The sequence below is a fragment of the Schistocerca nitens genome, chromosome 5 (genome assembly GCF_023898315.1).
Source record: "Schistocerca nitens isolate TAMUIC-IGC-003100 chromosome 5, iqSchNite1.1, whole genome shotgun sequence".
NCBI classification, from domain to species: domain Eukaryota; kingdom Metazoa; phylum Arthropoda; class Insecta; order Orthoptera; family Acrididae; genus Schistocerca; species Schistocerca nitens.
This window is the reverse complement of record NC_064618.1, coordinates 79455816-79468973: the sequence shown is the minus strand read 5'-3', so window position 1 is coordinate 79468973 and position 13158 is coordinate 79455816. Positions and strand designations below refer to the sequence as shown.

The following is a 13158-nucleotide window of genomic DNA, read 5'->3' as shown; positions in this document are numbered from 1 at the left end:
AGTACAGGTAACATGCACCTTACGTTTGTATATTACTCCGAAAAGGTGACTTTCTCTTTTAACCCTCAGGTGTTGGAGGATAATAAAAATTGGTGGCAGTTTTCTTCCTACACCGAATGCTTCAATATCAACGCATTCCGGAATAAAAAAAAATGTTGACTGTACAGTTGTGTATGTTCTCTTTTCTGGCCATGGTTCGAAACATTTCTTCGTCCCTCATCATTGCGTAAACCGTTAACAATGTTGTTGATTTTGTAAAAAGCTACTATGTTCGCGTTGTGAAGAAAAAAAAAACGCTAAATAATTAACATTTAACAAATTTTTGCACGAATTATTTATGAAACCGATATTTAACGACTGTTTTGAATAAATTCAGAACATTTGTACACAGATACATATTCTTAACCAGAAGAACAATCACAGCTTCTCGGTAACGCCTATCACTCCTTAGCTTCAGTCTACTGTTTATGCTATGACCTAGAAACTCTTGATATTTTTAAAACTACTTTACCTATGGAACAAAATATTACTTCTTTACACATATTTCTTGAACTGTTTAAGTGAACGCTGCAGAAGACTCCGCCGATATAATGAAACAAATCTCAACTGAAAACTCTACAGTAAAGAATAATTAACATTGCTCAATAATCCGATGCAAAAAATCCATCCGTCAACTGATCGAGATGTTGGTTTAAATATAATGGTGTCATTTGTGGTCTGTTTCGTCTATGATCTAAGGATTAGGCACTAGCGGAAAGTCAGGTGGTATTGGACAGTGGATTATATTGGACAAGAGCTATTTCTAAACACTGTCGCGACACTGCAGTGTGAACTATGGAGGAGCAGGACCGCTCAAGCGATTTTGAACCGAAGCATCAGTGCGTTACGGCGAGACAACAACGAGCCTTTCGGTGCATGCAGAAAAATTGGAATGTTGTGTTGTTTGCAGGTATGTAATTTTACATTTTTACTGTTTCTTTTGCTGCAGCTGGTATTTTGTCTGTATTGTAGGCTGTGACAACGTTTATCCCTAGTAACAACAATGGGAATGCTAGACTAACAAAGCGGTACGCTCTGGTTCTATTGGAAAAAGCATAAAAACAAAGAGCATAAAAACTTAAATTTTTAAGTTTTTTTTCTTCAATAGGCAAAACTGAAGAAATCAAGACATAAACTGAATGAGAATAGCATGACGGAAGCCGCAGGAAAGTCGGAAGTCTAGAAATGGCAATCAGGGATACGAGTGAGAAATATTTAGTTCCAAGAAGTACATTATGTAATAAGCTTAAAGCTTTATAGGGTAACAAAGATGTGGCCATGTAACTTGTTTAAGGAAATAATAAGTTTTTCCAAAAACAGTCAATGAGGATCAGGAAATAGTAGTGAAACTTCGTGGTAGATTAAAACCGTGTGCCGGATGGAAACCAAGTCGGACTTTTACCTTTCGCGGGCAATTGCTCTACCGACAGGTAGCCAAGCACGAATCACAACCCGTCCTCACAGCTTCACTTCTACTAGTGCCTCATCTCCTACCTTTCAAACCTCACAGAAGTTCTCTTGCGAAACTTGCGGCACTTTCACTCCTGGAAGAAAGCTAGAGCACTTGCAACCAAAGGGCAAAAGCCCCGAGTTCGAGTTTCGGTTCTGCACACAGCTTGAATCTGCAAGGAAGTTTCATATCAGTGGACACTCAGCTGCAGAGTGAAAATTTGATTCAGGAAATAGTATTGTACTAACATGATAAAAATTTAGATTGCCAGCTTGTGCCTTTGAGTGTAAATTAGTTCTTAAATCTATAAATATGTAGAGCAACTAAAAATGACGCATCGGTGCAAGAAGACAAAATGAAAGCCGGAGAACACTTTTACTATGATTTTATGGAAATACATGAAGACTGACGACAGCTGAATCCACGAATTTGAAGCGGGCAGCAGGTTACAACAAGGAACTAAGTTGATCGATTGACAGACTGTGTGAACTGATGGACAAGTTCATAACAATTTGCGACTTAATAAAAACTTTTTCGCAAGAAAAACGACTTTTGTTTGCAGTAAAATTTCATACAACGCTCCAAAAATTTAAACGATCAAAATGCAAAGAGCGCAAAAAATATAAAAATCACCTAACGCATATTCTTATGACTTCGAGTTTTATTAAGTAACGTATTATATAAGTAAGGATTTAGAAACATATTTCACTAGGGGGAAGATAGCTACTGCCTACAGGAAAATTAAAGAGGCCTTTGGAGAATCAGCTATATGAATATCAAGAGCTCAGATGGGTCCTAAGCAAAGAAGGGAAAGCCGAAAGGTGAAATGAGTGTGTAGAGGGTTTGTACAAAGGAGGTGAAGTTGAAGGCAATATTACAGAAATGGAAGAGGACGAGGATGAAGAGGAGATGAGAGATATGATATTGCTAGAAGAATTTGGCAGAACACTCAAAGACCTAAGTCAAAACAAGGCCCTGGGGATAGATGACATTCCGTTAGAGCTACTGATAGCCTTGGGAGAGCCAGCCACGACAAGACTCTTCCATCTGGTGTGCAAGACGTATGAGACAGGAGAAATACCCTCAAACTTTAAGAAGAATCTAATAATTCCAATTCCAAAGAAAGCAGTTGCTGAAAGCTGTGAATATTACCGAACTATCAGTCATGGCTGCAAAATACTAACACGAATTTTTTATAGAAGAATGGAAAAACTGGTAGAAGGCGACCATGGGAAAGATCTATGTGGAGTATGAGGAAATGCAGGAACACACAAGGCGATACAGACCCTACGATTTATCTTAGAAGATAGGTTAAGGAAAGGCAAACCTACGTTTATAGCTTTTGCAGACTTAGAGAAAGCTTTTGACAATGTTGACTAGGACACTTTCTTTGAAATTCTGAAGCTAGCAGGAGCAAAATTAGGGAGCGAAAGGCTATTTACAACTTACGCAGAAGCCAGACGGCATTTATAAGAACCGAGCGGCGTAAAAGGGGACCAGCGGTTGAGAAGGGTGTGAGATAGGTCTTGAAAGGTTGTTTAAAGATGATCACCAAAGCAAAAAAAGGATGATGAAATGTAGTAGAATTAAATCAGGTGGTGCCTAGGAAATTAGATAAGGAAACGAGGCACTTAAAGTAGTAGATGAGTTTTGCTATTTGGACAGTAAAATGTCTGATAATGGGCTTAGTAGAGAGGATATGAAATGTAGATTGGCAATTGCAAGAGAAGCGTTTCTGAAGGAGAGAAATTTGTTAACATCGAATATAGATCTAAGTGTTACGAACTCTTTTCTGCAGGTATATTTGTATGGAGTGTAGCCATGTACGGAAGTGAAACATGGACGATAAACAGTTTAGACAATAAGAGAAGAGAAGCTTTCGAAATATGGTGCTGCAGAAGAATGCTGAAGAGATCGTATAACTAAAGAGGAGGTACTGAATAGAATTGGATAGAAAAGAAATTTATGGCTCAACTTGACCGAAAGAGGAGATCTGTCGATAGGACACATTCCGGAACATCAAAAGATTAGCGATTTAGTACTGGAGGGAAGTGTATGGGGTAAAAATCGTAGAGGATGACCTAGGGAGGAAAACAGTAAGCGAAATCATAAGGATGTAGGTTGCAGTAATTAGCCGGAGATGAAGATGTTTGCACAGGATAGAGAAGAATGAAGAGTTCCATCTGACCAGTCTTCGGACTGAGGACCACAACAACGACAGAAACGTTTACAACCTGGGGGTAATTACCCCCTGAGTTGCAAAATGAAATTTTCTGACTTGTAAAAACCAAACGATTGGATTGTGTTTCAGTCTCGAAGCTAAATTGTTTTCATAAGATCATTACTATTTACACAATTGTGTAAGACGATATTGATTACATAAGTTATCAATAATTACTTTTTCTTAGTTAGTAGCATTTATGCGATGGAGGTTACAGGTTCCTCACGTAGTCCATCCACGACACACATATGCTGTGCTTCGTCCTCTACATCGATAATGATGAAACTGAGACATATACGTAACAAATGTTAAATATCTGTCTTCTCCAATTTGTAGAAAGTACCTGAAGTAGTCCAGAAATTGCGTCATTACTCGCTTCGAAACAGATAAGTCAATTAATTGACAGCACGACACAGCAGTAACAACATAAGGGCTATTATAGTGCTATACACAGTATTATTATTATTACTACTATTTGTGATTGTACTCAGACACAAAGCATTAACAGCCTGAAATCTTTCAATTTCTGTCAGTTCAGATGTACGGAATGCAGCAATCGAGCGATTTACGAACAGTAACTATAGTGCACACATTTGAACCTGTTTGATTTTAAATGGGGTTGCATCTGCAGGTCATGCAAGTCCCGCAATGGAGAGGAGAAATGCAGGGAACGCATTTTGTGTAACAAGTGTGTAGCCTCACTGTGGATAGTTAGCTTTCTTTTCTGAGAAGGAATTGTGGGTAGCACTTGCGATGCACCACGAATCCCTTCGTCATTCATTCTGACACACACACACACACACACACACACACACACACACACAAACAAACTAAACATCATTCATCTTTCTTCATTTTAAAAATAAAAGTGTTCTAAGAAAAGTGTTTCGTTCTACAGTTGAGTTAGGTGCTAAAGATGGTGATAATGCGGGGGAGGCGTGCAGAAACAGATGGCAGCGGAAGGAGGGGGGAGAGGGCAGGGGTACTAGCTAATGTCCGACTGCACTCAGGGTTAGTGGTTTAAGAAAGGTTGGGAACTACTGCCATATACAGGGTGGTCCATTGATCGTGACCGGGCCAAATATCTCACGAAATAAGCGTCAAACGAAAAAACTACAAAGTACGAAACTTGTCTAGCTTGAAGAGGGAAACCAGATGGCGCTATGGTTGGCCCGCTAGATGGCGCTGCCATAGGTCAAACCCATATCAACTGCGTATTTTTAAAAAATAGGAACCCCATTTTTATTACATATTCGTGTAGTGCGTAACGAAATATGAATGTTTTAGTTGGACCACTTTTTTCGCTTTGTGATAGATGGCGCCGTAATAGTCACGAACATATGGCTCACAATTTTAGACTAACAGCTGGTAACAGGTAGGTTTTTTAAATTAAAATACAGAACGTAGGTACATTTGAACATTTTATTTCGGTTGTTCCAGTGTGGTACATGTACCTTTGTGAACTTATCATTTCTGAGAACGCATGCTGTTACAGCGTGATTACCTGTAAATACCACATTAATGCAATAAATGCTCAAAATGATGTCCGTCAACCTCAATGCATTTGACAATACGTGTAACGACATTCTTCTCAACACCGAGTAGTTCGCCTTCCGTTAGCCGGCCGTTGTGGTCGAGCGGTTCTAGGCGCTTCAGTCCGGAACCGCGCTGCTGCTACGGTCGCAGGTTCGAATCCTGCCTCGGGCATGGATCTGTGTGATGTCCTTAGGTTAGTTAGGTTTAATTAGTTCTAAGTTCTAGGCGACTGATGACCTCGGAAGTTAAGTCGCATAGTGCTCAGAGCCATTTTTTTCGCCCTCCGTAATGTTCGCACATGCACTGACAATGCGCTGACGCATGTTGTCAGGCGTTGTCGGTGGCTCAAGATAGCAAATATCCTTCAACTTTCCCCACAGAAAGAAATCCGGGGACGACAGAACCGGTGAACGTGCGGGCAATGGTATGGTGCTTCGACGACCAATCCACCTGTCATGAAATATGCTATTCATTACCGATTCAACCACACGCGAGCTATGTGCCGGACATCCATCATGTTGGAAGTACATCGCCATTCCGTCATGCAGTGAAACATCTTGTAGTAACATCGGTAGAACATTACGTAGGAAATCAGCATACATTGTACCATTTAGATTGCCACGATAAAATGGGGGCCAATTATCCTTCCTCCCATAATGCCGCACCATAAATTAACCCGCCAAGGTCGCTGATGTTCCACTTGTCGCAGTCATCGTGGATTTTCCGTTGCCCAATAGTGCATATTATGCCGGTTTACGTTACCGCTGTTGGTGAATGACGCTTGGTCGCTAAATAGAACGCGTGCAAAAAATCTGTCATCGTCCCGTAATTTCTGTTGTGCCCAGTGCAGAACTGTACACGACGTTCAAAATCGTCCCCATGCAATTCCTGATGCATTGAAATATGGTACGGGTTTAATCGATGTTGATGTAGCATTCTCAATACCGACGTTTTTGAGATTCCCGATTCTCGCTCAATTTGTCTGCTACTGATGTGCGGATTAGCCGCGACAGCAGCTAAAACTCCTACTTGGGCACTATCATTTGTTGGAGGTCGTGGTTGACATTTCACATGTGGCTGAACACTTCGTGTTTCCTTAAATAACGTAACTATCCGGCGAACGGTCCGGACACTTGGACGATGTCGTCCAGGATACTGAGCAGCATACATAGCACACGCCCGTTGGGCAGTCTGATCACAATAGCCATACATCAACAGGGTAATGTATCACGAAGCAAATACTGTCCGCACTGGCGGAATGTTACGTGATACCGTGTTCTTATACGTTTGTGACTATTACAGCGCCATCTATCACAAAGCGAAAAAAGTGGTCCAACTGAAAGATTCATATTTCTTTACGTACTACACGAATATGTAATAAAAATGGGGGTTCATATTAAAAAAAAACCGCAGTTGATATCCGTTTGACCTATGGCAGCGCCATCTAGCGGGCCAACCATAGCGCCATCTGGTTTCCCCCTTCAAGCTAGACGAGTTTCGTTCTTTGTAGTTTTTTCGTTTGACGCTTATTTCGTGAGATATTTGGTCCGGTCTCTATCAATGGACCAGCCTGTATACTGCGCGAGTCGAAATACCAGGCACTTTTCTAAAGAATGACAGCAGAATCAGCTCTATGATTCGTCACAATGTATTCATGTGCAGTTTTAAAGATTTTGAAGCATCATGACAGAGGCAGACTTACCAATGGTGGTGGGCTCGAGGTCTATCATGAGCGCGCGAGGCGAGATCTTGCCCGCCTCGGTCTGCGAGAAGAAGGTGGTGTAGCACTCGGTGTCGATGGCCACCTTGTCGGAGGGGATGCGGCCGTTGGGCTGTATGCCGTGCTCCAGGCAGTACAGCTCCCAGCACGCGCTGCCGATCTGCACGCCGGCCTGCCCGATGTGCACCGACACGCACTCCCGCTGCGGACACAGCGCCCTCCCATTAAAAAGAGGGGACACGCTAACTACGGTTTGCCCGATGACGCCATCGACATGCCACGTTGACGTCACACTTTCGCCCTCGTTTGTGGACCTGAGCGCACAAACGTATTACCGAATCGGAAGAACAAGTCGCTGAAGAAACAACGCCGTGTAACAGGCAATTACGACCAACAGATTCATAAGAGTCATAAATGAAGTGTTTCGATTAGAATGATGAACTTTGAGGTTCGCCGATGACATTGTAATTCTGTCAGAGACAGCAAAGGACTTGGAAGAGCAGTTGAACGGAACGGACAGTGTCTTGAATGGAGGATATAAGATGAACATCAACAAAAGCAAAACGAGGATAATGGAATGTAGTCGAATTAAGTCGGGTGATGCTGAGGGAATTAGATTAGGAAATGAGACACTTAAAGTAGTAAAGGAGTTTTTCTATTTGGGGAGCAAAATAACTGATGATGGTCGAAGTAGAGAGGATATAAAATGTAGACTGGCAACGGCAAGGAAAGTGTTTCTGAAGAAGAGAAATTTGTTAACATCCAGTATTTATTTAAGTGTCAGGAAGTCGTTTCTGAAAGTGTTTGTATGGAGTGTAGCCATGTATGGAAGTGAAACATGGACGATAAATAGTTTAGACAAGAAGAGAATAGAAGTTTTCGAAATGTGGTGCTACAGAAGAATCCTGAAGATTGGATGGGTAGATCACATAACTAATGAGGAGGTATTGAATAAAATTGGGGAGAAGAGGAGTTTGTGGCACAACTTGACTAGAAGAAGTGATCGGTGGGTAGGACTTGTTCTGAGGCATCAACGGATCACCAATTTAGTACTGGAGGGCAGCATGGAGGGTAAAATCGTAGAGGGAGACCAAGAGATAAATCACTAAGCAGATTCAGAAGGATGTAGGCTGCAGTAGGTACTGGGAGATGAAGAGGCTTGCACAGGAGTAGCATGGAGAGCTGCATCAAACCAGTCTCAGGACTGAAGACCACAACAACAACAACAACAACTCCACCCCAAGCAGCACGGATTCCGAAAACATCGCTCACGCAGAACGCAGCTCACACTTTTCTCACATGAAGTCCTGTAAGTCTTGGATCAAGGCAGTCACGCAGATGCACTATTTCTTGATTTCCGAAAAAACATTTGACTCAATACCACATGTTCGTGTGTTGTCAAAAGTACGATCATATGGGGCATCAAGCGAAATTTGTTACTGGATTGAGGATTTTTTTAGCAAGAAAGATGCAGCACATTATCTTGGATAGAGAGTGATCCTCAGATTTAGATGTAAATTCGAATGTACCGTTGGCAAGCATGTTGGGGCTTTTGCTGTTCGTGTTGTATTATCAAGACGTTGTGGATAATATGATAGTAATCTCAGACCTTTCGCAGATAATGCAGTTATCTATAATGAAGTACTGCCTGAAAGAAGCATTAATATTCAGTCAGATCTTGATATGATTTCAAAGTGATGCAAAGATTGGCAACTTGTTTTAAATGTTCATAAATGTAAAATTGTGTACTTCACGAAACGAAAACAGCGTAGGATCCTATGACTATAGTGTCAGTAAGGCATCGTTGGAATCTGTCAGTTCAGTGAACAGTAACGAAATCCTAGACACAGAATGGAATATATACCGCAAGGATAGGATAAACGCCAATGGTGGAGGAGTATTTATAGCAGTAAAGAATTCAATAATATCCAGTGAAGTTATTAGCGAATGCGAATGTGAAATAATCTGGGTTAAGTTAAGTATCAAAGGTGGGTCAGATATGATAGTCGGATGCTTCTATAGACCACCTGCATCAGCAACCGTAGTAGTTGAGCGCCTCAGAGAGAACCTGCAGAACGTCGTGAAGAAGTTTCGTGATCATACTATTGTAATAGGGGGAGACTTCAATCTACCAGGTATAGAATGGGATAGTCACACAATCAGAACTGGAGCCAGGGACAGAGACTCTTGTGACATTATCCTGACTGCCTTGTCCGAGAATTACTTCGAGCAGATAGTTAAGAGAACCAACTCGTGAAGCTAACGTTTTAGACCTCATAGCAACAAATAGACCGGAACTTTTCGACTCCGTGAACGTAGAAGAGGGTATCAGTGATCATAAGTCAGTGGTTGCATCAATGACTACAAGTGTAATAAGAAATGCCAAGAAAGGAAGGAAAATATATTTGCTTAACAAGAGTGATAGGGCACAAATCGCAGAATATCTGAGTGACCACCATCAAACGTTCATTTCTGAGGAAGAGGATGTGGAACAAAAATGGAAAAAATTCAGAAACATCGTCCAGTACGCCTTAGATAAGTTCGTACCGACTAAGGTCCAAAGCGAGGGGAAAGATCCACCGTTGTATAACAATCATGTACGAAAGGTGCTACGGAAACAAAGAAAGCTTCATCATAGGTTTAAGAGTAGTCGAATCATAGCTGATAAGGAAAAGCTGAACGAAGCGAAAAAGAGCGTAAAGGGAGCAATGCGAGAAGCATTCAACGAATTCGAACATAAAACATTGGCAAACAATCTAAACAAGAACCCTAAAAAGTTTTGGTCATATGTAAAATCGGTAAGCGGATCTAAATCCCCTATTCAGTCACTCGTTGACCACGATGGCACCGAAACAGAGGACGACCGAAGAAAGGCAGAAATACTGAATTCAGTGTTCCGAAACTGTTTCACTGCGGAAAATCGTAACACGGTCCCTGACTTCAGCCGTCGCACGGACGCCAAAATGGAAAATATTGAAATAAACGATATCGGAATTGAAAAACAACTGCTATCACTTAGTAGCGGAAAAGCATCCGGACCAGACGAGATACCCGTAAGATTCTACAGTGATTATGCTAAAGAACTTGCCCGCTTTCTATCAGCAATTTATCGTAGATCTCTGGAAGAACGTAAAGTACCTAGCGACTGGAAGAAAGCGCAGGTCGTTCCCATTTTCAAGAAGGGTCATAAATGAGATGCGAATAATTATAGGCCTATTTCGCTTACGTCAATCTGTTGTAGAATAATGGAACATGTTTTATGTTCTCGTATTATGACGTTCTTAGATAATACAAATCTCCTTCATCATAACCAACATGGATTCCGCAAACAGAGATCATGTGAAACTCAGCTCGCCCTATTTGTCCAAGAAATTCACAGTGCCGTAGACACTGGCGAGCAGATTGATGCCGTATTCCTGGACTTCAGGAAGGCATTTGATACGGTTCCGCACTTACGTTTAGTGAAAAAAATACGAGCTTACGGAATATCGGACCAGGTTTGTGATTGGATTCAGGATTTCCTAGAAGAAAGAACACAACGTGTCATTCTTAACGGTTCAAAATCTGCAGATGTAGAGGTAATTTCGGGAGTACCGCAAGGAAGCGTGATAGGACCTTTATTGTTTACAATATACATAAATGACTTAGTTGACAACATCGGTAGCTCCGTGAGGCTATTTGCAGATGACACGGTTGTCTACAAGAAAGTAGCAACATCAGAAGACTCGTACGTACTCCAGGAAGACCTGCAGAGGATTAATGAATGGTGCGACAGCTGGCAGCTTTCCCTAAACGTAGATAAATGTAATATAATGCGCATACATAGGGGCAGAAATCCATTCCAGTACGATTATGCCATAGGTGGTAAATCATTGGAAGCGGTAACGACCGTAAAATACTTAGGAGTTACTATCCGGAGCGATCTGAAGTGGAATGATCACATAAAACAAATAGTGGGAAAAGCAGGCGCCAGGTTGAGATTCATAGGAAGAATTCTAAGAAAATGTGACTCATCGACGAAAGAAGTAGCTTACAAAACGCTTGTTCGTCCGATTCTTGAGTATTACTCATCAGTATGGGACCCTTACCAGGTTGGATTAATAGAAGAGATAGACATGATCCAGCGAAAAGCAGCGCGATTCGTCATGGGGACATTTAGTCAGCGCGAGAGCGTTACGGAGATGCTGAACAAGCTCCAGTGGCGGACACTTCAAGAAAGGCGTTACGCAATACGGAGAGGTTTATTATCGAAATTACGAGAGAGCACATTCCGGGAAGAGATGGGCAACATATTACTACCGCCCACATATATCTCGCGTAATGATCACAACGAAAAGATCCGAGAAATTAGAGCAAATACGGAGACTTACAAGCAGTCGTTCTTCCCACGCACAATTCGTGAATGGAACAGGGAAGGGGGGATCAGATAGTGGTACAATAAGTACCCTCCGCCACACACCGTAAGGTGGCTCGCGGAGTATAGATGTAGATGTAGATGTAGATACAAATACAGTGTGTGACACTTTGTAGGGATATGAAATGGAATGTTCACATAGGCGGAGTGGTAGTCGTCGCTTTATTGCTAGAATGCCGAAGAAATGCAGTCTACAAAAGACTGCTTACAAATCACTCGTGCAACCCATTATAGAATATCGCCCAAATGTGTGAGTCCCGTACCAAATAGGACTAACAGGGAATATAGAACGTATACAGACAAGGGCAACACGAACGGTCACATCTTTGTTTGACCCTTGGGGAAGTATCACAGAGATGGTGAGGTACTGAACTGGCAGACTCTTGAAGACAGATGTCAACTTTCCCGAGAAATTTTACTTACAAAGTTTCAAGAGCCGCTTCATTGAGGACTCTGGGAATATACTACACCCTTACGAATCGCACACATAGGGATCGTGATGACAAGATTAGATTAATTAGAGCACAGACGAAGGCATGTAAACAATCATTCTTCCCGCGATCCATACGAGAATGGAACTGGAAGAAAACTAATAACTGTTACAGTGGGACGTACTCTTTACCATGCACTTCACAGTGGTTTGGCGGGAACAGATGTAGATTACTTAGCAAAATGCTAAACATTTGCTTGAAGCAATACACCTTAACGATTGTAGCACTTACAGGATCATACTTCCCAAAACAGAAGTTATGTTGTGGTGCGTTCTTTCCTGCTTCGTCATCGAATTGGAGGTATGGAGTGTGAATGAAGTGATTAAAACAAAGCAGAATGGAAGCGCTAGTGGCAGAGGTATGGATTAACTGATCAATATTGCTTTTGATATACGGATACTGCAAGTACCATATTCCTCATGTAAGGTGTCCATACATTTGTATTCCACTGTATTACTATAACTTCATTTAAACTCCACACCTGTACCTCGACCATGAATAAGGTAGGAACATACGACAAAACAGCAACTTCTGTTTGAAAAGTCTGCATGTATGATTCTTACGAATCAGCTGATCGTAATTGTCTGTTAGACAGTATTGATACTGTCTCTTCAGCGATTTGATGTGCTGCACTTTTCGATTCGTTAATCAACAGTCATCGGTTGTTCATAAATGCAGAATTTTTCTGATAAATTGGTGGAAGAACGGGCACATACGCGTATTTTAAAAATTATTTTCATTTGACAAAGTTAAAGACCCCTCTTAAAAACACTCTTAGAATAGAAATCCATTTATTAACATAAAATGACTGAGTGGCAGCTAGACTTTTGTGTACATAGGTGTTTGACAGTTGCAGCCCCTATGGGATTGTGGTATCACGTCAGCCAGTCAGTGACACTCTTGGGCTGTCACTTTCTGCTAGTGCGAATGTCATTGCACTATTTGTTGTTATCATTTGGTTTAAGAGAGCGTGATGGTGGAATCACTATGACTCGCATCGCAGTATTTAAATATGTAGCAAATAAATCAAAGAGAAATCGTCAGATCATTGCAATATGGGCGATATTAACAATTACCAGGTTCTTGAGAATGCTTGGCAACGTCTGTGCAAGTGGCTATTGTATTCACTACCCGATGCTTGTTGTTGCTCAGTTCCAGGGACACCTCTCCTACTGATAGTGTACCTGTTGTCTCAGCCTTGAGGGCAGTGCATGTGAAAGGAGGGAGCAAAGGGTCACAGGAGCCTTCTCGGCTACGCTTAACCCCTACATACCTTGATGCACAGCA

The 13158-nt window shown here is 41.6% G+C and overlaps 1 protein-coding gene across 1 annotated transcript in view; it reads right to left on the bottom strand.

Annotated features, from left to right (window-relative positions):
* Positions 1–11918, bottom strand: part of LOC126259485 (tubulin alpha-8 chain-like) — an 84854-nt gene extending 72936 nt beyond the window's left edge. Inside the window, exons 1-2 of the mRNA XM_049956324.1 lie at positions 11907–11918; positions 6949–7168 (exon numbers count right to left, since the gene is read on the bottom strand). Coding sequence (XP_049812281.1) covers positions 6949–7168; positions 11907–11918 — 232 coding nt within the window. The remainder of the gene's footprint in view (positions 1–6948; positions 7169–11906) is intronic.
* Between the last annotated feature and the right edge of the window lie 1240 nt (positions 11919–13158).